Source organism: Accipiter gentilis, chromosome 15 (genome assembly GCF_929443795.1).
Source record: "Accipiter gentilis chromosome 15, bAccGen1.1, whole genome shotgun sequence".
NCBI lineage: Eukaryota > Metazoa > Chordata > Aves > Accipitriformes > Accipitridae > Astur > Astur gentilis.
The window spans coordinates 15,148,860-15,176,084 of NC_064894.1; the positions used below are offsets into that span (position 1 = coordinate 15,148,860).

The window sequence follows — 27,225 nt, forward strand, 5'->3', positions numbered from 1 at the left end:
AATAATTTTTGCGCTAGTTAAATGAGTTTGGTTTGGGTGTGTTGGTTTTTCTTTTAAAGCATATACTAAAACATCCCTGGAAAAGAAAAGAATAAATCCATATACATAGTATAATGCGCATCCATGGCTCTGTTTAACAAGTATTCTACTCCCTAGTATACCTTCAAGATAGTAGGATTAATCAGGTGTGCAGATCTCACACTACAGGCTCTTGTAAAGCAATGCCCTTGAACCAAGAGTAGAAGCTGAAATGTGCCTACAGCTGTGGAGCTTATTTGAACACTTTTACAGTTGCGTTAGCTTTCATAGCATACCTGACCCTCTGCTGGCTCCTGTGGATAAAACGTTTTTTAAATGGTTTCCACCTTAGCAAAACAGAAAGCATAATTGCTCATGACCTTCTACTTATTTGTATGAAAACTGAAAAAGTTATGAAACGTACTGAATTGTTTTCAATCAAGGGATATGTTTATTCCCTAAGACATGCTTGTCTTATCCTCAGTGACTTCCTGGAAGGAATTCAGCCCTGCATCAGAGTTGCCAATCAACATCCATATTGCCTGCAGCATAGTACTATATCATTAGGCAGGACTAACTATCTTTACAATAGAAAATCAGTAACAATAAAGTGATTTTCAAGTCATCATCTATGCTGTTAACTGTATTTTGATTAACTTCCTGGCTCACATAAGCTGATTTTTAAGAGGTGGGCAGAAAGTGAATCACACAATAACTCTTAAGAGTGAACAGTCTGGATGTTTCATTACAGATACTAGAGAAAGGTATTCTTTCCCAAAGAAGGACACTCTTTTCCTAGAAAAATCAAATCTAAATATTTCCAAGTGAGCACAAACTGGCATGTCACCTCTTGACAATATTGCTCCCTGAGAGTAAACCAGAAATAACTACATACCTGACTATTGCATTTGTTTTAGTAGAACAAAAAACTGGACAAAATCTCTGCTCCCAACTGTCATTTTGCTACCAGCTTCCACACTCATCCAGGCAATTGTCTATACTTTCCAATACTCTACATATGTTTTTTCATGAGTTGATCTGCAGTGCCACTAAGGTCCACGTTCAGACGGATTTATTTTGCAGATCCTGCAAGAAGCTAGCCCACTAAAACTTGTGTTTTATTACATCTTTGGTAATATCAATATTAAAATGACAGTAAGACAGGATAAAGCCATTACTGGCCTACGACTGCCTCTCACTTCTAACACCGCATTGAATCATGCTTGGGAAGTTTCTAAGCCCTCAGGATAGGCAGTATCTCTTTTCATCTATTTTGAGAAACACTTTCATTCAATTAGGTACTACAGGAAATTAATTATTATTGTTATTATTATAGAGGCACTGACCAATGGAGAATCATGCTCTGCCAATAATCTAATGACAAAAATTGTTAGTGATTGTAATAATGAAAGCTGCAGTGCTTGATCATTTGCTAGCTCAGTGAAGCTTCCTTTTCTCTACACGATAAATCTGCTGCCAAGCTTGCCTACAGTCTTCAGTGCAACACTAACTGCATGGAGTTCATCCCTCTCTCATCACATAAAACAATAACATCTTCAAATTAATCAGATGCCTTCATGATGCAGACAGTTTTAACTGCATAATTATGGAAATTACTGCACTCACTTGGCGACCTTCCAAGCACTAATGCTTGGCTATACAGTACAGATATTTTTGGGAACTGATGCACCTTCTTAACATATCCTTGTCTCCATGATCTTGCTTTGCAACTCCAAATTCTAACAATGTTCAAAAATGAGACCCCCGATACAGGAAAACATTTTTGTAGGTAGAATAGCTCTTCAGGTGCAGTTTGTGTAGAGAATGGCTAAAACCCAATATGGATTCTATGTCAGTAACATGCACCTAACGTTTTATGCATCTCAGTTACATCCACACAGACACACAGATGGAAACAAGGTTGTTTTATAGAACAACACTGTAATAAAAATGGTAAAACACTTCCCATTCTAATTTATGAGAAAGGAAGGCAGGAATATTTTTAACACAAATACATCTTTTGTCTTTATGAGGAAAATCTGTACTTCATAGTGCTTCCACTATCAGAAGTTTTCATTCTATAGTCTAATTCCACATATTCCCCCCATTCCTTTGTGACTCCTTCAATGCCAGTACCTTTCACAGTGTAGCCCGATTAGGCAGAATATACATTTCTTTGTAGCATTTGTCATCACAGCTGCACCACTATTATCAGGTCATGCAATACTTTTTGATGGTTTAAGATATTGCATACCTTTGACTTACTTTGAGCCAATATTTATACTTAGTATATGACAAGAAATTTAAACTTGTTTACTGTGAAATGAGACAAATAATTTAGACCAACCAGCAATCCTTTAAAAAAATATATTAAACATCATATATTTATTACTATTCATTCACCTATAGATTAATCATGTACCTAGTGGTCAAAATGAAAATGAAGTAGCCTTTGTATGACAATCACGTCTCAATGTGAAATTTATTAGTGCTTCATTTATTCCTAAAATAGAAGCTAGTAACAAGTTGGAATTGCAAACATAACACATTGTTTGATACTTGTACATCTTCATCACTGATGTTCCACCAAAAAAAAAAAAAAAAGTCATACTAATGATAATACTCGTGTATAGGCAGTAATTAAGCACCTGGTCCCTTTGAACCTCACAGTTTTGAACACTGGTGGTAGTTTATTTAGTTATTCTGCAGTGGGTTATGAAATCTCGATCTTTGCTGGGTTTCTTACAAAACTAGAAGAAGTTTTTCCATCTGCAGAACTATCCTGACTGCAAAATAAAATCACTAGGCTGCTGTATCTTGAGGAACTTAATTGGCACTCTAAAATGGGGCCTCTTAAAACTGCAAGACTACAGCCTGTTTGAACATACAGTAAGGGGAATCTATGCATTTGCATTTTATATGTAAATTGTCTTGTATGTCAATAAGAAGAGTAGTTATTTCTTCTGAAAGTCTGTATGCATTAATGCATGACTAACAACTGAAATGCTTGATTACTCTTAGAAGTGTGATGAAATATTATTCAGCTAATTTATTTCCTCTATTAACACTAACCCAACTAAGGATGTTTAAATGGTATTGGAACACTCTGAATCCAAACAAATATGTTTTTAAAGAGTACCCACAAGCTAAGTGTGTCATATTTTTTTAAACTCTCCCTTGCTCTGGCTCCTTTCGTGCCAATACCACCTAACTCAGATATTTTTAAAGCATGTACCAGCCCGTCATCAAAACATTCATCTTCCTTTGAAGAACTATTTCTTCTGCTGCAATTGCTGAAAAGAAAAAAATAAAATAAAAAAATCAGTGCACAAGACTACCTAGCCTGAATTACATTTTCTGCCAGAAGAAGAAAACATCATTGTCTCATCACAGTTCATTTAATCTGAGAGGAAGCACAAATGAGGCTTCTAATTTCTGAAGATGAGACTCCAAAACAAATACATCCATAGATTGATAAGTACTCCAGGGAAAATCTTGAAAACAATATGTAAATTCTTTCTGTACCATTTTCTTTATGGGAAGAGAGAAAAAATTGCTTCCCCTCACCCCCTAAGATACTATATAACTTTACTTCAAACAAAAGAGTATTAGAAAGAGTTCCATTTTAACTGGCTATAACTTTCCAGAAAAGGTCTTAAAACTTACTAAGAAATGAAAGAAAGAAAAAGCACATCCAAATATATGCTAACATAAGTGATGTGCAATGTATTTTCTGCATTCATTACCCAATGAATAACCTTCATACAAATCCAATATATACAACAGCACACAGTTAAATAAGCTTGGTAGGCAATCCTGTATTAACAAAGTATACAACATTTTGGCCTCATAAAATTATTACCTACATTAGATTATTTCTCTCTGTAAGTGAAGAAATTTCTACTTGCATACATTGCCTAGACACACAAAAAGTAAATGGAACTTTCTGAGGTGAGTACAGTATACTTCCAATGCCTACAATTCCAACCTTTTTTCTAGCTTATCCTGGTTTTGTTTTTTGTTTTTGTTTTTTTTTTTAATTTCACAACACAAATTTAAAAATATGCAAACCCCACTGTTTTCTGAGGAGAAACACTGTTTTTCTAAATTTCAAAATTAATTTAGGCTCTGACGTAACATCCACATGTATAGAATAGCTTTCTTTCTGAAAGGCTGGAACAAATCTCTAATACACACAACAGTTTAGTGAACCATTCAATAAATCCGCGGATTAGTTTCATGAGAGAAAAAGAGTATGACCTTTAATAAGGCTTGTTTATATTCACAGTTTGAAGATCTACAGTTGTCCATGGCCTGCAGTCAGGTAATCTGGCTGTGTACTGTCCAAGACTTCATAACCAAAGCTTTCATTGCTCTAAATAATCTGCATGACCGGTCTTTACTGTTTCAGAATTACCTTTTGAAACTTGTAAGAAGCAGGTGTATAGTTATCCAAATCCCACCAAAATATTATAGTATCTTTACTGCTGTTGAAAACTTTAAGTGAAGAATGGACCAGCACTTTGACACTTTTTGTGGCACAAAAGCAAGGTTTTCTTTAGCTTCTTCCCAGGAAAATGTGGGATGCAGCAATAAGAGGCTCTGGGAAAAAGGATTCAAAGAGGTGGCTATGTATCAGATAAAGTGGCAGAGATTCATGGAACTTTAAACAAGGAGCTCTGTATTAAGAATGATTACTGGAAGGAAAATAGAGATTCATGATTCTGAGACAGGACTATTGAGAATAGAAGGAAAGGCTACAAACACAGGCTATTCCCTCTTTTGTGTTTGCTCTGAAGTCAGAACAGTCTATTACAGCTATTATGTCCATAAATAAAGAACAAGGGAGAAGTTATAGGATACGATAGAGAAGAAAACTATGGAAGCTGCAGGAAAGATAAGAATATACACTGAAGGCATGCTAGGGAAAGGTACACCTTCATCTAACACAGGAAAATAATCAAGCATAAGACCAAGAAGGAAAAAGAAATATAACACAAGACATAATAAAGGAAGTTAACCAATGATATTACCACAAGCATGTCAACCTCCCTTGTTCCACCTAAACTTAAACTGAACACAATTGCTTAATCTCCTTACTATGCAGAAAGGCCTGGAAGAATTTGTGTGATACAACAGTTTTGGTTTGTTGCTTTTTAAATGTTAGCCTGTAGATTCAGTCTGTTCAGCAAAAATGTTCTGACATAATAGAACTGTCAGAACAACAAATTTTATGGTTTTTTTTCCTCTGATTAAATGGGGTTTTTTTTCTGTTTATTTCCTAACACCAGTAAATTTTTATCCTGTAGACATACTCTTAATGGAATATGACCAAATGAAGCTTCAGATTTACTTTTTCCACTCTTAAGCTTCTGATTATCTTATTTTCAAACAAACTTTCTTAGTTCCAGTAGGAATTCTTCCACATGGTAAAGTGAAAATTAAAGTTATGTCCTCCATAAAATAGAAACGAAAAGCACCCTTATACTATCTTTTCCTTTGAAAGGGAGAAGGAAATAAGAAAAGAAGAAGAAAGAAAGAAAGAAAAAAGGGAAAAGCAAGAAAGAATGCAGTAAAAGAAAAATTTTGTAAGACTGTGAAGAAATAGATAACAAGTTTTCAACTTTCCACCTCCAGTCTATTCATAAGGCAACTCATTTATTAGTACAGCGTGACATTCCCGAATTACTAACAACATATTCCCTGTTAATGAAATTATTCAGATTCATGCAATAAATAACATTACAAATATGCATTACTGCAAATGTATTTCCCATCAGACCACTCAGACAGCATAAAGAAAACATCATGCGACAATTCTGCCTGTCAATTTTCTCAGAACTGAAGGAGAACTACGGGAGCTATTGAATTTACTGTTTATCTTGTTTATATCTACAGTACCAGACACTCATTCCAAGTCTTTGCATCCACATACAAGATGAAATACTGCCTCTGTTGAAATCAATGAGAGTTTTGATATTGATTTCAATGAAACCACAATTCTGGTCACTGTTTGTTTCTCTCAGGGCTTAGAAAGATTCTTAAAAAAACATCAGGCAAACCACACCACAGGGATCCAACTCATTATAGTCACTTTTCATACAGCAAAAGGAAGAAATGTTTTCATTCTATGGGAAAACCATGCTGTTTACCTAGTGCAAGAATTTGTATCGAGTCAATCTGAAGTGCTCATCAACAAGTGTTCTTCTCGACAGACTTCTGATGTTACAGTAGAAAATGAGTGTATATTTTTTTTCATTGATTTGGTTACTAACCTCATTATGGCAACTCTTTATAGACCATTTTCACTATTTTGCAAAAAAGAAAGAGCAAAGCACACACGACGCGTTAGCGTATGAAACACCAGTGAAACCATTTTTACACTACTGCAATTATATGCAATCGCAAAACAACTGCGTAGCAGGAGTATTTATCGCACTTCTATCCACGTATTTTTTTCCTGATTCATCCCCCTACAGCTAACGTGGCATAAAGATGGGCAACCACCCCACCGCCCCGACCCTCTCAGCGCCTCGCCATCTCTACCGCGGAGCGTGACCCACCACCCGTGTGGTGCAGGGGCGCAGCTCCTGCACACGGCAGTGCCCGCAGATTTACGCCACGGGCTTCATTCAGCCATTACCATCGAGCAAGTTCTTCCCCGGCTGAAATGCAACCAACAACCCAGCAAGTATTTTAAAGCACTGAAGAATCCCTAGGCCTTGCGAGTACAAAGGGCTATTTCAAAGCCCAACGGAGGTCTAATGCGCAGCTGCTCGCTTCCGTCCCTCACAGGAGGGAGAAGCCAGGGAGCCCCAGCGAGCGCCCTGCCTCAGGCAGGCTGAAGGGCTCGGCTCCCCCCCCCCCCCCCTTCAAGCCTGCGGTAACGGCCGCCGAGGCCTCAGGCCACAGCTCCAACCGCCGCTTAACGGGGCGCCCGCCGAGGCGCTTCCCCCGCCGCCCCGGCCCCGCGCATGCGCCCCTGCTGGCGCATGCGCCCCTGCCGCCCCCCCCCCGCCCCGCCTCGGCGGAGTGGTGCGATCCCACCCCGCCTCAGAGCCCTTCCCCGGCCCGGCCCGGCCCGGCCCGCCCGGCCGCTGCCGCCGCGCCCGGCCGCCCCGCCAGCGCGTCCCCCCCCTTCCTTCCCGCCCACCCACCGGCCGTCGGGCAGCGCCCCTGCTTCGGGCGGGTGAGTAACGGCAGCGGCCCACGGAGCACCCGTCCGGGCGGCCTTCCCCGCGGCGCTGGGGAAGGGGCAGCCAGGAGACGGGCCGGGCCGGGCCGGGCGCCGCGGCGTAGCAGCCCTGGGGCTCCTCCTCGGGGGCGCCCCTCGGGGCTGGGAGAGGCGGGGAAAGCGCCCGCCCTCGCCCGCAGCCGTGGTCGGAGGGGCCGGGGCGCCCCTCGGGCGGCGCCCTCCCTCCTCGCTCCGGCGAAGGCCCCGCGGCGGGCGCTCGGCTTCTGGCAGGGGGCTGGTGCTTGGCCGAAAGCTCCGGCGCTTGGCTCGTCGGCGGTGGAGGGAGGTGTGAACGCTCGTCATTCGGCGGCCTGCTCGGGGAAGGGCAGCAAGGCAGCGAGCTGGCTTCGCTTCCCTTTCTTACTTCACGCTCTTGTCAAACAGCCTCGCTCTGCAGGCGCCAGCGCGGTGAGGTGCCCCGGGAAGCTGGTTCGCAGGTAGCTCTCGATGAGGAAGCTGGCTGAAGGTTGCTTTCTTCCCGTGGTCCGCAGCAGCTCAAACTTAGGTGTGTGTTTCAATGTCCTTTCAAAGCAGCAGAACGCTGGCACGTTGAAGTCAAACGCTCTGATGATATGTTAAATGTAATTTCACGCTGGAGGCTGTCTTACCACGTTTAGAGCAAAGGAAATGCAGCAGGATTGTTTTTTCTTCTTGCTGCGATCTTTATTAAGTTCAGATCTGGTTAGCAAAAAAATCACATTCCCTGTTTTGTGAATGATAGTTATCCATGTTGGAATTGTCATATTTCAAATACCTCTTTCTAAGTTGGGTGGACCAAAAAGAAACCTCATATTGTTGGAAGTGCTTAAAAAAATATATATACTCTAGCATGTAAGCACAGCTATAAAGTGTCTGCATGCCATATGTAATGTCTTCTTCCATCTTCAATGATTTTCAAGGGCTTTTAAAAAAAGTCTTCGGAAAAGACTTTTCCTATGCAGACACATTTTGAGAAATTTCCCAGTTTTTCTAATACTAGAAACAGTCCTGAGGCTCTCACAAGGAAGATGTGGTCAGCCTCTGTTGCTTTTTTTATTATTTGTGTCCCCCATACCAGACTGTGCCATGTAAATGTGGTGGTTTGGACACACTTATCAACCCTTGGGAAGTTTACTAAATCTCATCTGGTCAGTCACTTGGGAACCAAAGTAATGTTTCTGGTGCACACCTGCACTGTAGCTCCAGAATGAAGTGCTTTGAAGGCCTAGAATCTTTAGCTCTGTGTAGACCTGATCTATCACTTCGGAGTTTTCAGCTTCTTGTAGCTGGGAACTCTTAGGAGAAGCTAAGCTTAGAAAACTTAGCTGAGAAGCTTTGATAGTGGCCAGGAGGTACCAACCTCGGTGACTTTTGGATGACCTGATCCTTGCATCAAGAAAGTCAGATTTTCAGAGCTGTCTTCTGTATTGCACTTTCATTTGTTATGTTTAAGGAACATCAGAACAAATAAGTTACAGTATTTGCTGGTTATTAGTAAAATTGATACATCTGTTTTATCTGAACATAATTTCTTTGCATTGCATATTTCTTTTTTGGAATCAGTAAAACTGGAAAAAACAACCTGTAGGGCGTGGTATGGAAACTTGAGTTATCATATGACCAAAATGATCTAGAGTAATTAACCTCCCTTTTTTTTCTCTGACTAAAGAAACATCCTTGTTTTGGGAAACATGATGGGGAAAAAAAGCTCTGCTGTCCATCTACATGCTATGTGCTTCATATAGTGGAGAGGACAAACAGAAGGTTTGCCTGCAGGATATCAGCAACAGTAAGGGAGGAAAAAAAAAAAAAAAGCCCATCACTGTCAAGTTTGAGCTTGAATGGGAGAGGTTGTCCTTGAGACAGGCTTGCTGTCAGGTTTGGGGAGAAGTTTAGAAAATACTTCAGCTTTTCTTACAGGCACGTTTCTTTTTTTTTCATGGAGTTATTAGTTGTTTTAGGAAGAACAGCTGGAGATTTTGTACCACTGTGATGAGTTTCATACTGTTTATTCCCATATTAAAAACCAATTAATTTGAAACAGAGATGGTAATAGAGGGATCAATAGATTTGCATTTATTTTGTGCTTTAAAGTCTATGTAGCAGTTTACAAACTAAAAGTAAAGTAACGTAAGATTTTTTTGGAGAAGGGAACGTAAGATTTTTTTGGAGAAGGGAAGCTTTTTATTTTTCTGACATGTAACAAAGGAAATTGTAGCGTCCGTAATCATAAAAGGAGAAACGAAAAGACATCAGTTGACTTCTGTGCTTTTGATTTGGACCTGAAGGTAACAAACTATTCATGATTTGGAAAAGTATGTGTGGTAGTGAAGAGTGCATTGACAGTGTCCTGGTTTCAGCTGGGATGGAGTTAACTGTCTTCCTAGTAGCTGGTACAGTGCTATGTTTTGAGTTCAGTATGCGAAGAATGTTGATAACTGATGTTTTCAGTTGTTGCTCAGTAGTGTTTAGACTATAGTCAAGGATTTTTCAGCTTCTCATGCCCAGCCAGGGCACAAGAAGTTGGCACAGGATACAACCAGGGCACCTGACCCAAACTGGCCAACGATGTATTCCATACCATGGGACGTCACATCTAGTTTAGGAACTGGGGGGAGTGGGGGTGAGGGATTGCCACTGGGGGACTAGCTGGGTGTCGATCGGCAGGTGGTGAGCAATTGCCCTGCGCATCATTTGTACATTCCAATCCTTTTATTACTACTGTTGTCATTTTATTAGTGTTATCATTATCATTATTAGTTTCTTCTTTTCTGTTCTATTAAACCATTCTTATCTCAACCCAGGAGTTTTACTTCTTTTTTTCCCCAATTTTCTCCCCCATCCCACTGGATGGGGGGGAGTGAGTGAGCAGCTGTGTGGTGCTTAGTTGCTGGCTGGGGTTAAACCATGCCGCAGAGTTAACTGAAGATCCTGACTTCTTCAGGCACCTTTCAGTGGAAAATTTGCCAAAGATCCTTCCAGTACGGAGTGACTGGGTGATTAAAACAAAATTACAAAAAAAAAAAAAATAAAAAATTAAATTTATTTTAAAAATATCTAGTGTAATGCATGGAGTAAAGAAAACAAATTTAATTTCACAGTAATGACCTCTGAGCTCATTTTTACCACTCAGGAACTAGATTTAGTGGTCAGATTGTGTACATTAGCTGTGAACTGAATTGATAGAAAGCAGAAATTTCTTGAAAAGGGATAGGGAGCAAATTTTTTTTTTTTAAAAAAAAAAAAACACAAAAAAACCCCAAACCAATTTTATGTCCAGGATGTATGTTGAAAGTCACAATGTATTCAGATGTGTTCCCCTAATCTCAGAAAGGAAGGATGTAGTGGTGCTGAAACAGTACAGAAAAGAAACACCTCAAAAATGTTTAAATGTATCCAGTGATAGTCATACAATATACAGACTAGACGGACCAGAAATTTCTCTAAAGGAAAACTCAGAGAACCTGATAGAAGCAATTAAATTATTAGTGAAGTAGAAAATGTAAATAATAAATGTAAACAAATACTTATTCTCCCTTCTAATTTGAGAGCTAGGTGCATCAAATTAAACTAGCAGGTGAGTTTCTAAACAGAAGGTGTTTTTTCACATTGTACGAAGAAATTACGTTTTGTTCCGGAAGTCTCTGATCCAGAAATAGCTGAAGATGCCTACTATTCTGGTAAAGCATTGCTCTACATTGGACCTGTTCTTTGCCTATAAGCAGAGACTGGTGAGCTAAACTAACTCTTCCTTCCTTCTGAACTGTTACAGACAGATATTTTTGTTCTTTTAAGATGAATTCACTAGCCAAGAGAAAGAGCTTGAACTACTTACATTTTTGGCTGGTATACCAACATGGGTCAAACTTGGGCTTAGAATCCAAAAGCTGCTACTAGTTAACAAGTCATCATATGAGTTAGAGTAACTGTGTGTGAGATCTTAACCTGCATAAAGCTGAAGTTATTCGGGCTGACTTTTTCCTACTAAGAAAGGGAATTGCTGTTAGGTCCAAATGCACCCAACTGTCCAAGGCAAGATACTTCATAAGTATGTGGGAATGACCTGTGTACCACACTAAATTGAAGTCAGATTCTAAAATTTGGATTTCCATGACAGAAATATAAATCACAGATATGCTAGCTCTAATGACTGTTGAATCAGAAATGTATTCTAAGATTTTTTTTCCAGTTCCAAGGATAGACATAACTTCAGGTAGCTGTTTCACATGGCATGTTTGCTCAATCTGTTTCCCCAATATTACTGTTCTGCTGTGTTGACGAGCGTAATTTATCTGTCACTGTCTCTAAAGAGTAGCTCTGAACAAGATTAAATGACGTAATGCAAGCATTGCCAACCTGTAGCTCTTCAATGCAGCTTTTACAGTATAGGTGTCTATGTCAGGGCTGAATTATGTCATCATCCTTGAGACTGATGTCTCCCCAAAACACAAGCCTTTGCCATAGGTATCACTTACTTGTTCTAGAAATTTTGTACTTCAATGCTGAGCCTCTATATAAGCAGACTAGAGGTTCATAATGTTCTGTGGTAGACCAGGGTCTGTCCTGATGCTAGTCAAATTTTAGTAAGTGTGCTGCTTGTTTTTTAGTGTACTTTCATGATAAATATTCCATTGAAAAAATACTTGTTGAAATAAGAACATGGAGCACTAAGATTAATTCCTGACACTTCAGAAAAAGCACTTTATGATAGTGAAATCTTGATGCAATAGAGGAGGAATTTAATAGCAGATATGTCAAGCAAAGAATAAAAAGGAACAGTTTCTTTGATATGATATGGGAAAGCCCAAATGAAAGACCTTATGAACATTCTGATTATAGACATTACAGTCATGAATTCTTTTTTACAGAAGAGATGAGATAAAATAACAGTTGCAGAAGTCATTTATCACTGGAAGTCCTGTATATTGTTTAATGAAGATAATAGCATCTGGGTTAAATTAAACTGAGTACATAAATACACTAGCCATGTAAATAATATTGTTACCTTTAAAAAAAAAAAATAATAATCCTGACCCTTTAGAAAACTTCAGTTTGTCTAATCCAAAAATTGAGTTAAACTTGCAGGGAGGGGTAGCATGATAGACTAGAAATAAGATTGAAAAGGTCAGGAAAAATAGTAGAACTAGTTTGAATGTATTTAAAGTTAATTTTTTATTGGAAGAAAAATGTTCTGGACTCCAAATAATCTCTTTGATGAAATTCTAAGATCTTGGGATGGATTGTGAGCTATTGAAAAAGGACCCTGTAATTTGATGTAAAGTGATGTAAAATGAGTTAACAAAAAGTCTTACATGAAGTACTATAAACATATATGCCATAAAAACATTTTCCCAGCTATGGTTTCGCAATCCAGTTGGGCAAAAGGAGCAGCATTTTTGTTCTCTTCCCTTCCCCCATCTGTGCTATTAATTCTTTTGTTGGCATTAGTGCTGTGATATTCATTCACTTGAGTCAGCTGTCTAACAAGGTGAAAGTGTGTTGGGGTTTTTTTGTTGTTTATTTTTGAGATGTTAACAGGGTTTTGCTGTTGAAGTGTATGAGTGACCTTACTGTGAAAACCAGATGAATCCCAGAGGTAACTAAAAGTAGATAGCAGGATGAACAGAGTAAGGTTGGAAATGGAAGGAGAACCTCCATTTTTGACAGGGTCATACTGCTAATCCAATTCAGGCTATATTGTTAAAAAGCATAGTCTAAAATTCCTTATCTAAAATTATCACAGCAGTAACAAATAGTGTGTTGTGACAATGGAGCTATATGTTAATGCACGTTAACAGTAGTAAAGAACATTAGTAGCAAACTAAGGTGAGATATTTTATAAGTATTTTAAAAGGACCTCTGTGCATCCCAGTGAATTCAAGTAAGATTCTAAAATGTAGAGGTCAATGACAGAAATACAAAATCACAGCTATGCAATGTCTAATGTCTGTTGAATCAGAAATTTGTTCTAAGATTTTCCAGTTTAGTGTTGTCAGTTTTATGCATAATCTTGTTCCACATAATTCTGTGGTAACCTAAATTTTGTTAATCCTTTTCTCTGGCTGTCTTGTGTTTAATGTTGAACAGGAATTAAAGTTATAAATAACGTAATCAGGCATTCCATTATACTGATTTTCTTCCCCCTACTTGCAGGGCTCAAATCTTGCTTTGACCTATTGGTCTTGTTTTGAAATTAGTCCTGGAATTCTACATGAAGTGTCACGCAGCTGTGACATTGTACTAACAGGCTGCCAGCAGCCAACTTTCTGGTTGAGGTACATCCTTAATGCTATTCTGTTTTTTGTTTACATAGTTCAGAAAATAAATTAGAATTTTAGATGTGTAAAGTTGCAAAGCATCGTTGTTTTGAGTTTAATTTGCCAAACTATTTAGTCAATGTATTGCTTAACTAAACACAAAGTGGTTGGTCTGAAGTTGGTAAATAAGCTAGTAAATGAAACCTGTATTCTGAACACAAGCTGTACTTCTATTATATCCCATTTTGTCCTTTGCTCTTCTGCTGCTGCATTATTTTCCTTTCATGGCTTCTGCTTTTTTTCTTCTATTTTCTGTGTTATTTCTATCAGACTTGTCAAAACATGATAGTTCTGAAATAATGTAACCAGAATTTCCATTTCATGGGATTTATTTGGGTTAGGACCACAATGAAGTTCACAAGTAAGATGTTTTGTAAAATATGTGAGTCCTTGGTGGTAAAACCTCAGCACCTGACACACGTTCTCAAATGCAGAAATGTTTTTTGCTCATCCCTACAAAGGGCTGTTATTTATGCAGTCAGGGTGTGCGTCACATTTGTCTCATATTATTTCTATTATGTAGAAACTTTATGAAGCATTTTATACTGTTGAATTAGGTAATAAGAAATCTGACTTTAAAATATTTGTCTTTTGATCAGTTGCGGCCAAAATTCTTCTGTTTGGATTCTGAACTATGACATCATGGCAAGATTTCGCAGAAGAACATGCATCATTTTGTTGCTTTTTATTTTGTTTATTTGCTCCATAATGATGGCTTTGAAGACTCTGAGACCTGACAGAGCTGGCTTTGGGGATCCATTTGGACTTGGTTTGTTGCCCGAGCTTCAACAACGGACAGTGCTCTTAGACAATAAACAGAATTCACTAAATAGGGTTCAAGGAGATACTGTAACGCGTGTCAGTAATTTGCATAGTATCGCAGTCAATACTATGAAAGCATCTATGCCTCCTGTAAACAAGCTGGAAGAAGAGCTGTCTTCTCCTAATTATAACTTTCACATATTCTACTATAGTTGGTTTGGGAATCCACAGTTTGATGGTAAATATATTCACTGGAACCATCCATTGTTGCCACATTGGGATCCCAAAATTGCAAACAATTATCCAAAGGGAAGGCATAATCCTCCTGAGGACATTGGGGCCAACTTTTATCCTGAACTTGGATCTTACAGTTCCAAAGACCCTTCTGTCATAGAAGCCCACATGAAACAAATGCGTTCAGCTTCAACTGGTAATGCATGTTAACATTTCAGCATGTTGTTCATTTATCCAGCCTTAAATATGTGAACAAACACAACTGACCCATTCTTCCATTTTTCTGTGTAATTCTGGAAATGTCTGAAACTAGTAAATGTCTTTGTATTTCTGAGTTTTAACCCCCAGCCGAAACCTACCTCTTCAAAGCTGTGTCTGATGAGTGTAACAGCACGGAAATGTAAGAACTATATTTGTAATCCCCTAGGTGCACGTGTTTCATGACTTATTGTTAAGCACTGATAACTATGTAGAAAATACAGAAACCATTGCGAGAATATATTGTCTGTGTATTTTATTTTTGGAGATGAATGCTTCAGTTTTTAAGAACAGGTTTCAGTAAATCATGTTAACATAATTATGGAGCAGTCCGTTCAAATAGGAGTGGGTTTTTTTGTGAATTCTTTGTGTGTAATAACTATTATGAATTAATTCATATGTCAAAGAGCATGTAGGATTATAGCTTTTATACAATTTATATTTTATGCACTGTATTTATGGGTGTTCCCATTAGGCGTGGAAATGCCTTCTTGAACTCAGGTGCAATAGTTTCAGTGTAGCTAATTATAGTTTATTTCTTTGTCCAAAAGTATCTTTTTTCCAATACAAACTGATGTTCCCTTTCTCTAAATAAGATGGACTATGTACATAAGAATATTCAATACATTTTTGGTGTCGTTCTTTGTTGTTGGGCTTTACAGTCCTTTTTATGTTATGAGGAGAGCTTATAGTGTTATTCAGAGTGCTAATCACCTTGAATTGAATCACTTTTCATTCACATAATCATTAAGGTTTGATGTAATTGTTATATTCCCATTAGTAGTGTTTACCTGTATCATGTTGACTTCTTGGTTATTGTTTTCTCCTGGTTTTTAACCTAACCTGTATTTTATACAAGGGTTAATACAAACATAGGAAATTTCTCACCCTTTTTGGTAATACAATAATTCCATTAACAGGAACACCAGCAACAGTGGGAAAACTGTTGCAGAGAAATCTCAGGTATTAGTTGTCAGTAAGCACTTTTTTAGTCTTATCTAAAGCAAAATAATGCATGATAGAGTGATGAAAGCAGAGAGGGCACTTGTAGCTTTAGAATAATCTGTGAGGCTTCTCATCCTCTTAATACAGGTGTCTAATAAAGCTGAACTGCTGGTGGAAAAGGCACCAAATACTAGGAAAAATACCTTGCAAAATAAGGTTTTTTTAGTAGCTTAAGTTAGTTTTCCATTTAAAACTTAGCAATGTGACTGAGTAGTTCATGCTTCCTGTGACATATTCTTTGTAACATGTTACTTATATTTGTCAATAAGTGATTTTTTTTTTTTTCTGCTGTTACTCTGACTTAAGGATTTAAGTACACTTGAATTTGTTTTCTTCTGTCTAGATTTGACAACATAAATCATCACCTTTTTTTCCTCAGGTCATTACTTCAAATATTGCATCTTTTTTTAATAAGAATTATACTTTGTTCATTTTTTGTGTACTGTGAGGTTGACTATTTACAGTTTCTTCTTTTTGTCTCTTAGCCAATGTCTAATCCATGACTGCATTTTACATTCTGGTAAATAATAATTTTTCTTCTAGCCTTTTTTGAGGCTGTATCAAGGATCTTACAAAAGGAGAAAAATGTAAGTGATTCTTTCAGCCAATATTGTGTAATGATCAAAGGCATATAAGAGATTGGAGCAGCAGGAGTCTCATGCAGTACTTTCTTATATTCTTCTTATATTTTACAATTCTTTCCTTATTTATTTCCTAATTTTTAACAGATTAATAAAATAGATTTTATTCCTCAGGTTGCTTGGTGAAATTTATTTTTTTGCACAAGCCTATTTTTGTGGAAGTCCAGTTTGGAAGTCCTTCATTTGTCTTGAATGACTCTACCCTGGTTTTAAACATGCTTATGCTATTGGTTTTGGCATCGAGTCCATCCTTTTTGTACTCCTGAAGTGGTACATAACATTATTTTGTAACCACAGGAAAGAAAATATTAAGTTGTTTTCCTCAGGGAATGACCAATGCAAATGTGCATTTAGGTTCCTTGATGAACAATTCTGTCTCCTGAACTTTTCTGTTTCCTAAGGGTATAGAAAAGGGTCTTGACAGATGTTGTACTCGAGATACCTCGAGTGTAACTTGAGTTCACTGCTGCTGTTCTACTTGTCCTTTACACATCTTGCTCATTTGAATTCTGTCTTTTTCTTTTCTGTGAAATAAAACATATGGTGATAAAATGCAGTAAACTATTGCATTTTTCTTGTGCTTGAGCAGACTATCTCTTGTGATAGTCTGTTATTTGTGATTTTTTTATAAAATCTGGAGCAAATATGCTGAGGGTAGTTGAACTAACTTCTATGTATAGTGAGCTCAAATTTCTGGTTTTGGTGTTAGAAGATGACTGTATATTGACTCTAATTGATGCTTTCTTTTTCATAATTTTGGACTTGTTTGTTTGGAAATTGTTAGTCAGAAATGTTATAATGTTGGTAACATGGATGGAATTTAGAGTATATACCTCCCTATTTCAGTGACCTGATTCGTGTACTTAAATCTTTAACTAGTTAAAAAGACATTGACTTATTCTTCCTTATGTTTTAAATAGTATTGTTAGGAAAATACTCCTACAACAGCATTTCATGTATTTCTTTCTGTCTTGTCTTCTTCCTGATATTATTTCCAGCTACACACCTAAAAGTTCTAATTTGTTTATCTGACAGCATTTAATTTTAGAAGGAAAAGATTTAGCCTTTCTGAAGTGGTTATGTGTTCTTTTGCTTTCATGGGGAGCATCAGGAAAATTTACAGTATAGAGACATTGTATTTGTTATCTTTTTTGACAAGAATAGTAACGTCCTTAATTTATTGAGAGTTACTCAAGCGTTTTTTTAGGTAATAAATTTAAAACCTAATTTCACATGGTTGGGAGGGTGGATTACACCATAGTAACTGCTTTTAGGAAGAAGGAAGGTTGTGGTGTTATAGTCACTGCTTTTAGTATGAAATGATTGGTTTGTAGTAGAGCCAGAGGTACAATGCAGAAATATGGTGGGGAATAAAGTTTCATAAAGTAAGTATCTCTTTCATCACATGCATAGTGCTCATCTCTTAAGTGTTCTCTAACCCTATGTATCTTGATATTCTCTGGCTGTACTGTGGCACTGCTATAATGCCTTAGTTGGGAACATTCTCCTTCTCTTGGTACAACCTGGAGGTTAGGAGTCTGTGCTGAAAAGTGGCTCTAAGTGTCAGGCTTGGAACACTGAGCACAAACCTGTTCGTTCCCCTGACAGATGATCTTGCCACTGTTTGTTTTGTTGTCCTTTAAATGAAAAGTTAAAATCCACTCTGAGAATACTGAGATTTTTAAATTGGTTAAAAAGTAACTTGAAGTTCTCATTTATATTGTGTAGATTTCACATGAAACAATAATTATAACTCATGACAATGTTGTTTAACATATAATGTGTATGTTATAACATGATTTAAAACTTAAGTTTTGTATTTTCAGGTGTAATAGTGCTTTCGTGGTACCCACCAGGTATGGCTGATGAAAATGGAGAACCAACTGATGATTTGGTGCCTGTTATTTTGGATTATGCACACAAATATAATCTGAAGGTAAAGTATTTTTAAGATGCATAAAATAGGAATACTTAGGACAGTAAACCTTGTTAAGAGTTTACTACATTTGACTTACAGTGTAGAGCAGAGAGGCTTGTCACGTAATGGTGGCTTCTGTTTCTGTCTTCTATTACGCTGCACTTCTTTGGGGTCATAGGAGCAGATATAATTGCCCTTTGAATTACACTGTATTTTTATAAGACCTAAGCAATATTGCCTTACAACTAAAATAAATATCACAAACTGCCTTTTTTTCTGTTTTGGTTCAGATCTAAAGCTTACAGAATCTAAGGTATGGTGTTATGGGTTTTTCTTTTTTTTTTTTAGGAAACAGTTTTTAAAATTAGACATGTTGTTTTCAAGTGAGTCTTCAGAGTTGAGAGAAGTATTACATATTTGAAAATATTTGGAATACAATGATATATAAATGAAGGAACTTTGAGAAAGAAGAAAGACTAACCTAATTTTTTGCATTACCGCATAACTTGCTGGCGCCTGATCATAGAGGTCAGGAGCAAGCATCTGTGAGTAATAAAGAGGGATCTAGACTTTCTAGTTTGAATGAATGTCTTTATTCCAGAAAGTGTCAGGAACACTTGCCTTGGACAGTGAGGTCAAAGAGGTGCTGCTCTGACTTTAGGTTTTTCCAGGGCGTGACAGGATAGAAAGGCTAAATTACTGGCTTCCTGAAATAGGTGAAATATCAAATCAATTAAAGATTACATGGATTGATCAGTAAAATCTAAAATTGTGGTTTGATTTTGTTTAATTTTAGAGTAAAACTTGTATTTTCCCTTAGTATAAAGCATTGCCTTTTAGTCTTGCTGAGTAATAAATTTGAGTTTTTAAATTATCTAAGTTGTATATGTTTCATATCTGGAGGGTGTTGTCTGTACTGGGGACTAAAAAATACAGCCTGTTCATCTGCTCTGGTTTTAGTTGTTCATGCAGGTTGCAGATTCTCAGAGAAATTCCTTGTCACTAGTAACAACTGTAGACTCTTTGACAAGCAGGAGGAAAGTAGAAAGGTTAAATCAGATACAGAAGTAATTTTGAAACTGTTAAAAATGCTGTGTGAATTACATTATGTGGCATAAGTTGCACATATGTAATAGTAAATTATTAAAAAGAAAAAAAAAAGTATTATCCTTCCCCCAGATTTTCAGATCATGTGAGGGAGCTTGTTCTCACCTAAAAGAACTTGTTAACATTCAAGTCTCTCAAAGGAGCCAAGGCAAAATGAAATAAGCTACCAAGGAAAATGCATGTGATAGTATGGTAATGATTGGAATATGGATGGAACTGCTGTTATTGCTTGGAATAATTACTGGAATGTAGAAATTAAGTATAGGTATTACCAGGGAATGCTACCTTCACAGTAATGTTTTTAAACATTCTTGCGCTAGTAAGTTAGTACAGTTAAGCGTTAGGAATGTCGGTAGACCAAAACCAACATACAAAATACATTTTTATTATGTCTGCTAAATACAAGTCTGCTAAAATATATGTCCTTTTGCTTTGCCTGATTTTGATAGTTGGAAATGAAATTTGAAATTATAGTGCTTTTCAACCTATCCTGTCAGTCCTAAGTGATTTAGTCTAAACTGTATTTTTCTGTAGTTTATACCTAATAGAGATAGATACTGGCTCTACAATGGAAATTTACTACTCTTGCCAAGTTGTTGAAGACTTTATTAAATGCATTCTACTCTAAAATTGTTTCTGAAAAACTAGTTGCTTCGATTAATGTAATATACTCTTCCACTTAATTGTATATTTGAAAACAATAGCATTTTTATATTGAAATTACTTCACATGTATAGGTTAAATAATACCATAAGCTCCAAGCTTGAAATTCAGAGCAGTGGCAGTACATTATATTGGATTTAGTTCCAAAAATTTACTGCTGTTGATAAATCTATAAAATTTTAAATTAAAGTTTTCATATCCCATATCTTAAAATCTATTTTGACACTGAAAACTCTCCTTGGAGAATTGTCTATCGCAAATTTAATACATTGCTTAGAAATTAAATTTTAAAATGTTTCATTGGATAATCAGCTCTTTGACACTTGAATAGATAATATTTTATTTCAATTTTTAATTTCTGCTGTAGTTCTTTTAAGTTTTCTGAAGCATGCTTATTACTTGCTGTAGCCTAGGAAAATCAAAAGCAGTGTTTTGTTTTAATGTACAAAACTAAATATTTACTCTATTAGCAAACTTCTTTGGATCTGAAGCTTCTAATCTTAGCAGTGCAGGAGTTGAATTAGGGTTGGATTATTCTCAAAATAGACTAACAAAAATGTTTGCTCTGTAAAGAGGAACTATATTTAATGCTACTGGTACTTGCTTCATATAATACGCGGTACCCATGTATTCAATAGTATTTTACGTTTGTGTTGCTCTTACTAGTTTTTCATCTTTCAGGTGACTTTTCATATTGAACCTTACAAAGATAGAGATGATCGCAGTATGTACCACAATGTCAAATACATCATAGACAAGTGAGTGCTTTCAGAATGGTTTCCTCTCGGGTTCGTTGCGTGTTGTTTTAGGGGACTTCTGTATATTATCTAAATCTTGGAAGAATATGTAAAAACATGCACCAAGACTGAAGAAAACTATAAGAAACTTTGTTCATATTTCAGTGGTACGAAACTCAGTCTGTTTTTTAAATACTGAAGTGTGAATTTTACATAGATCAATTGCTTTCAATTGCTTTCAACATTCATTAGTATCACAAGTCATGATACTTCAGATTAAAGCAGTTAAAGTATTAGCTACATGATATATAAATTAAACGTATGTTTTTTATAGTGACAAACTAGCAGGTATAGCTTTAATGTGTTGACCTCTAATAATTTGTGTAAGCTGAATTAAAATCCTGTACAGCTACTAGTTGTTTTGTTTACCAATGCTACTTAGACTGTCTTATTTCATACTGAATTAGAGAATTGCCATTCAGAGAAAACCAATACCTATAGTGCAGTTCAACACTAAGACTAATCTGTAGTAATTTAAAGGTTCTTTGCAGATTTCTTTATTCAATATTTCAGCAAATACTGGACTGAAAATGGATATGAACTGCTAAGTTTTGCAGCACATGCACTATCTTTTTAAATTAGTGCTTTAAGAAAAGTCTTCAGCTCAGATTGTGAAACAGTATTTTCCAAATGGCAAATTTTGTCTTAATGATGCTTGCTTGCTTTATAGATATGGAGGCCATCCAGCCTTTTACAGGCATAAGACCAGCACGGGCAGATTTCTTCCAATGTTTTATGTTTATGATTCTTATGTAACAATTCCTGAAATTTGGGCGAATCTGTTAACTGTTTCTGGATCCCAGACTATTCGAAATACTCCGTATGATGCGTTATTCATTGCACTTCTTGTAGAAGAAAGACATAAGCATGACATTCACAGAAGCGGCTTTGATGGAATGTACACGTACTTTGCCACCAATGGCTTCTCCTATGGTTCATCTCATCATAATTGGGCAAGTTTAAAAGCCTTTTGTGATAGTAACAACTTAATGTTTATTCCAAGTGTGGGGCCAGGGTATATTGATACCAGTATCCGACCATGGAACAACCACAACACCCGTAATCGTGTCAATGGGAAGTACTATGAGACTGCCTTCAGTGCAGCCCTTTTGGTGCGACCAGAAATCATTTCTATTACATCTTTTAATGAATGGCATGAGGGAACTCAGATTGAAAAAGCTGTCCCCAAACGGACTGGACAGGTGGTTTACCTTGATTACAAGCCGCATAAACCAAATGTTTACCTAGAGCTTACTCAGAAGTGGTCTGAGAAGTACAGAAAAGAACAAGAACAGTGGCTTATGTGAGCTGTTGCTGCTGCAGTTGTTTCGTAATGCATTGACTACACTGAGAAAGAAATTGAGAGCTGAAAAATCTGTTATTAAATGTCTTTATTACAGATATGTTCAAATTATTATATCTTTTGAATGTATATGCACTACTACTGAATTTGAATTTTGAAGAGTAAAAAGATGATGAGAATATTGGCATCTCATCTCTTTGACATTGTAGTTCAAGAATATTCAGGGAAAATGCTGGGTGTTTGTTTGGTTGTTTGGCTGGTATTTTTAAAGTACGTAACTTGCATGCTGAGCTTACAGAACACGTGCATGGGATAACTCTACATGACCAAAGTAGAACAAAATTTGGCATAGTTGTGCTTACTTCCTTTATTATTGAAGTTGTATTTCTAATCAAAGTGTTGCTGTATTCTAAATTCTTATCCTGATAGCTTCTTGCAGGATGCATGTCTGTAGTGTGTGGAATAATCTACATCTACTGTTTTTAATGCTTTGCACACAGGGAGTTCTTGACATGTGACTACCTTGTGGTAAAAACTGAAGAGGTACATGATCCATCACTAGTAGTTTTTGTTAAAATAAAAAAAAAAGTATTTGAAAGATTGAGTTCCAAAGAACTGCTGAAAGATTTCTACTTTACTTCCATTTTTTCTGTTCAGTACATGGTGCAGACTTTTGCAGATTACTGGATACTGACGAGTAACATAGGTTTTTTTCTACGTTATTTCAAATTTTTTTAAAAAATTGTTTGAAACTGCAAGTGGAAAAGATTTTTTTGAGGGGGAGGGAAAACCCTAAACTTGCAAAAAATATACTAAAACTTCCATTGTTATATCTTGTCTGCTAATTGACTGCAGGCACAGATCTAGTGTGTTTTTTAAAATGTTTAAAGATTATAAACCTAATATCTTACTAGTCCTACAGTAAATATAATTTTAGGAAATGCTTTTTTGTTTCTGATTTAGGAGCAGTCTAGTTTGGTAGGAATGACAGCAACTACCCATTAGTTTAATTTGAAATCTGAGATTTCTATTTTTCATACAGTTCATCTAGTTGTTTCAGGATTCAGAATAGTAGATACTAAAATCTTATTATCATTGAGATAAGCTCCCTACCAACACTACCTTTATACTGTGGTGTGGCTGGAAATGAGTACATTCAGGCTTAAGAATCTCACCTTTCAAATGTTGTGATTATTAACTGTTTTTCTTGATGAAGCTTGAAAGGATGGAGTCACATGGATGTGTCTCCTCAGCAATCCTTTTTTTTTTTGCATTTTCATACAACTTCATAGAAAAGTCGTGAACTTTGGAATATTAGAAATTGCAGCATTTTGTTTATTTGCAGCAAGTGTTTAATCTGTAGCAAAGTGGCTTTTTTTTAGTTGTTTTTTATATTTATATACAAGGTGCTGATCCTGTGTTTTAGTTCATATGCTGGACCCATTGTGACCACTAGAATTCCATTGATTTCAGCAGGACCCATGGAAATTACACTCTTCACTGAGTTCTCACAGTAATCTGTCCATGAAGTTGTAAGGTGAATGTGAGGACTTCCAGTTAAATAAAGACAAACCAAAATAGTATGTTTTTTTCCAGAAACCTTTGTCATTCCAAATAAGCATAAGCCAGTTACTACTAATATTTTCTATAGTCCTTCTGGTATGAAAAAGGTTTGTTTCTGTATCTTTCACTTATTTACAGTTTAATTCTCTTGTCATTTATCTGCAGTTGTTAGAGATGAAGTGTCATATAATGCCCTCAGCAGCTTGAAAAAAATGCAGATATTGGGTGAGAGATATATAGCCTGGTATGTTGGAAGTGCTCCTCTAGAGTTATTGGAGTCTTATTAATATCTCTATATAATTTTTTTGCATTTTCCTAGTGCATTTCTGTGAAATTCTGAAAGAAATGTTTACTAAAGCTTATTTTGTTTTACTTACACTCAGGTGGATAAACTGAAGTAGATATAGGTATGACCACAGTCTGATGACCACAGTGTCTGAGACATGTGAAGCACTTGCTAGACCTTTACCACTTCCAAGTTAACCACTCACTCCCTTTATTAAGGAAACTGATTTATACATTTTACTATAAATCCCTTACATAGCTATACATAACTTTTTTTATAATTTGTTATATGTTTATGATTTTACAGCCCAAAGAGCCTATATATTTATTTTAAATGTGAGGGAATTATTAAATTTTTGCATATATTATTAAAAATCTTCTGAAATCAAACCTTTTGAAAGGACAAGTCTCTTTGCTTAAACTGTTGTCATCCACTGGTCTTTTCTCACTGTAGTTGTCTGAGCACTTTACTAGTCTTGACAACCTTGCACTCAGCTTTCAGCTCCTTACTTTCTCCCAGTGGCAATTTATTTTCTCCATGACTTTGAAAGATGCTCCTTTTGTTGCTGTTTATGGAAACTTTTGAAATTTGTTGTAGAGTGTTGTATGACTCAAGTGAGCTATTTTGTTTAAAATATAATCTATGTTAACAGTGTAATGGATCTTCATTACTCTGAAAGACTTCTGTAATTGCTGTAAAGGTATCATTTAGTTCTTGCCATGAAGTTGTATGGGCCATCACACACTGGCGTCTAATGGTATCTTTATAAGAATATACAGAATTTCTGTAGAAAAGAATGAAAATTAAATGCCTAGAAATTCATCGCCCCTGAGAACTTACTGTATTTTTATATGCTTAATGTGTTTTAAAATACAAATATGCAACTCAATAAAATATTTCAGAGTTCAGAATTTAATTTGATGATCCTAAGAAGAGCTGATGGAATAGCAGCTACTAGAACTCACCTACCGACCTGCCCAATACTTTCTCTTTACTTAGAAGAAATATTAGTGCTACTTCTTGTTATAGGGGATGGAGAGTTTTGCTGATGGACTGCTGATGCAGTCATGATAGTTTTTGGAAATTTGATTAAATATAGGTCTGTGGGAGAGGATTTGTACAAATGCAAAGGAATAAGATTGTTATAACTGCACAGTTATTAGGGTGGAGGAGGGACAAGGTGAGTGTATTTAGGTGATTGCTTCAAGCTTCAGAGTTACAGTAACAAAAACAAAAAAAAAAAAACCAACAAAAAAAATACTCCAACGTGCAACCAAAATTGGGAGGGAGGAAAGAATATTTATGATGAGTTTGAGATCTGAAATGGAATTTAAGTAGTATCTTCATCCTATTTCACTTTGGCTTCACACCCTTATTATTTCTTGACTAATTGAAAAAAAAAAATTATTTTTAATATTTTTACATTGATTAATTGCATTTGACTCATCTTGTCATAGTACGTTATAGTACGTAGAGTGATACACTACATCTATATAGATTAGGCAAGAAACACTATGGGAAGTTTTAATAGAGGTCATGCCATGCTATGCCTCTGCAAATATGGAAATACCTGAAGTTACTGATCACATACTACTGACTGAGTATCCCCAGAGGGGAAATGGTTTCTGAGACAAGTAGAAAGTCTTTGTGGTAAGAGATCTTCTTTTTAAAAGAAAATCTATAGGTTCATTTCTACTTCTGTCAGTTGTGATCAAGTAAATTGTTTTAGTTCTGTGAGCTGTCTCGGAACTGAAGCTTAATACCTCTTCTATGAAATAAGAATTTGTATTAAATCTTGTATAGTAGTGCATGTTTCTCAGATCCATAAACTTGTACTGAATTTTGAGGAAAAAGAACACATGCATATGCTGTTACTATTTCAGTGTCAAGCTGTAGATTATTGTGAATGTAGTTTCTGTACTGACGTTCATTGTATTTGTCTAGTGCCTTTCTTTTGAGGTGCCAATGATTTGTCTTTTAAGAGGTTGTTGAAGCAGAAGGGTCTTCGGTGAACACACTTTTATTTTGAAATTTGATATGTATACACTCTGCATAGTTTGAATTAACACATTTTACATATGGCTCTTGGGCTCTCTTGAAAACATTTCACAGGAGTGTTTTCAGCACTGTGTTGCTAGTAGGTGAATGTAACTGGGCACGTGGACAAGGACATACTGTAATTTGGGGCACTTTTTTTTGTGAATCTTGTGTACCTAAAAAGAAGAAAGAAAGTATTTACAGGCAAATTATTTACCACTTAATGTAAGCTGAAAATCTCTCTCCCAGTCTTAAGATATTTTACAGGTATTGGTCCTCATCTTTCTACTTGCTTAAGATAGTGTCAATATTTCATTTCTTTTTTATCTTTTACTTTTGACCAGCATGTTAAATGTTGCATAAACTTCTGAAGTGATGGTATTTCTAAGACTTCATAGTTGTAATATTCAGTAAAGACAATCTACAAGATTATTGGCACTGCAGAAAAGCCTGATATGAATTTGATATTGTATAGGTATGATTTTGTTGTAAATGGATAGTGTATCTTTGCTATGTATTGAACATGAATAAAAAAAAGTACATTTCTTTTAATACCCTACCTGTCTGTGGCAGAGATGCATTTGCTTACATGCATATATAAAAACAAGTATGTGTGTGTGTATATGTCTATTGGTATATATGTGCATATAACTGAAGTCATTATTTTTAAAGTACTATATCATTGTATTAAAATTACAGGCTGGATTCCGCTACTCTTAAGTAAGCAATCTTTTTAATTCCCTATGATGTTTACAAAAAACATAGTTGCTCATGTATGAATACTTTCATGAACAATAAATACATGCCCAGAAAGTGCGATTTAAATGGAGTGTGTGGTAATATTTTTTTAATAATGCGAGTTTAGAAAGTGAATTTTTAGTTTTCAGTTACAATATGTGTGTAGAATTTAATTAGACTGAAAACAACAGGCTTATCACAATGTTTTTAAACAGACAATACTTATGAAGTTTTTAGGCCTATTTGTATTACATGTTATTAGGCTACTAAGTGAGTTCACTAGTGCATAGTATTGCAGGTATCTTTGAGTCCTGAGGTATGACTGTATTTTGACAAATTAAAACTAAAGTTTACATTTCATCCAG

The 27,225-nt window shown here is 36.3% G+C and overlaps 1 protein-coding gene across 3 annotated transcripts; it reads left to right on the forward strand.

The window, feature by feature from the left end:
- The first annotated feature begins 7,125 nt into the window (after positions 1-7,125).
- MANEA (mannosidase endo-alpha) lies at positions 7,126-26,947 on the forward strand. 3 transcript variants are annotated; one of them, XM_049817653.1, is made up of 6 exons: positions 7,150-7,207; positions 7,637-7,757; positions 14,148-14,740; positions 18,275-18,384; positions 20,818-20,894; positions 21,604-26,947. In XM_049817653.1, the coding sequence occupies exons 3-6, from the start codon at positions 14,191-14,193 to the stop codon at positions 22,238-22,240; spliced, it is 1,374 nt and encodes a 457-aa protein (XP_049673610.1). In that variant the 5' UTR covers positions 7,150-7,207; positions 7,637-7,757; positions 14,148-14,190; the 3' UTR covers positions 22,241-26,947. The 3 variants fall into 3 exon arrangements, with proteins under 3 accessions (XP_049673611.1, XP_049673610.1, XP_049673612.1); XM_049817654.1 differs by lacking the exon at positions 7,637-7,757 and having other exon boundaries at positions 7,126-7,207; XM_049817655.1 differs by lacking the exon at positions 7,150-7,207 and having other exon boundaries at positions 7,434-7,689.
- Positions 26,948-27,225: the final 278 nt, after the last annotated feature.

Excerpts from the sequence above, each read along its gene's own strand:
- MANEA (XM_049817654.1), top strand. The coding sequence starts at position 14,191 with ATGGCAAGATTTCGCAGAAGAACATGCATCATTTTGTTGCTTTTTATT. Across the intron at positions 14,741-18,274 it reads AATGCGTTCAGCTTCAACTG|GTGTAATAGTGCTTTCGTGG; the intron begins GTAATGCATGTT and ends TTGTATTTTCAG. Across the intron at positions 18,385-20,817 it reads CACACAAATATAATCTGAAG|GTGACTTTTCATATTGAACC; the intron begins GTAAAGTATTTT and ends TTCATCTTTCAG.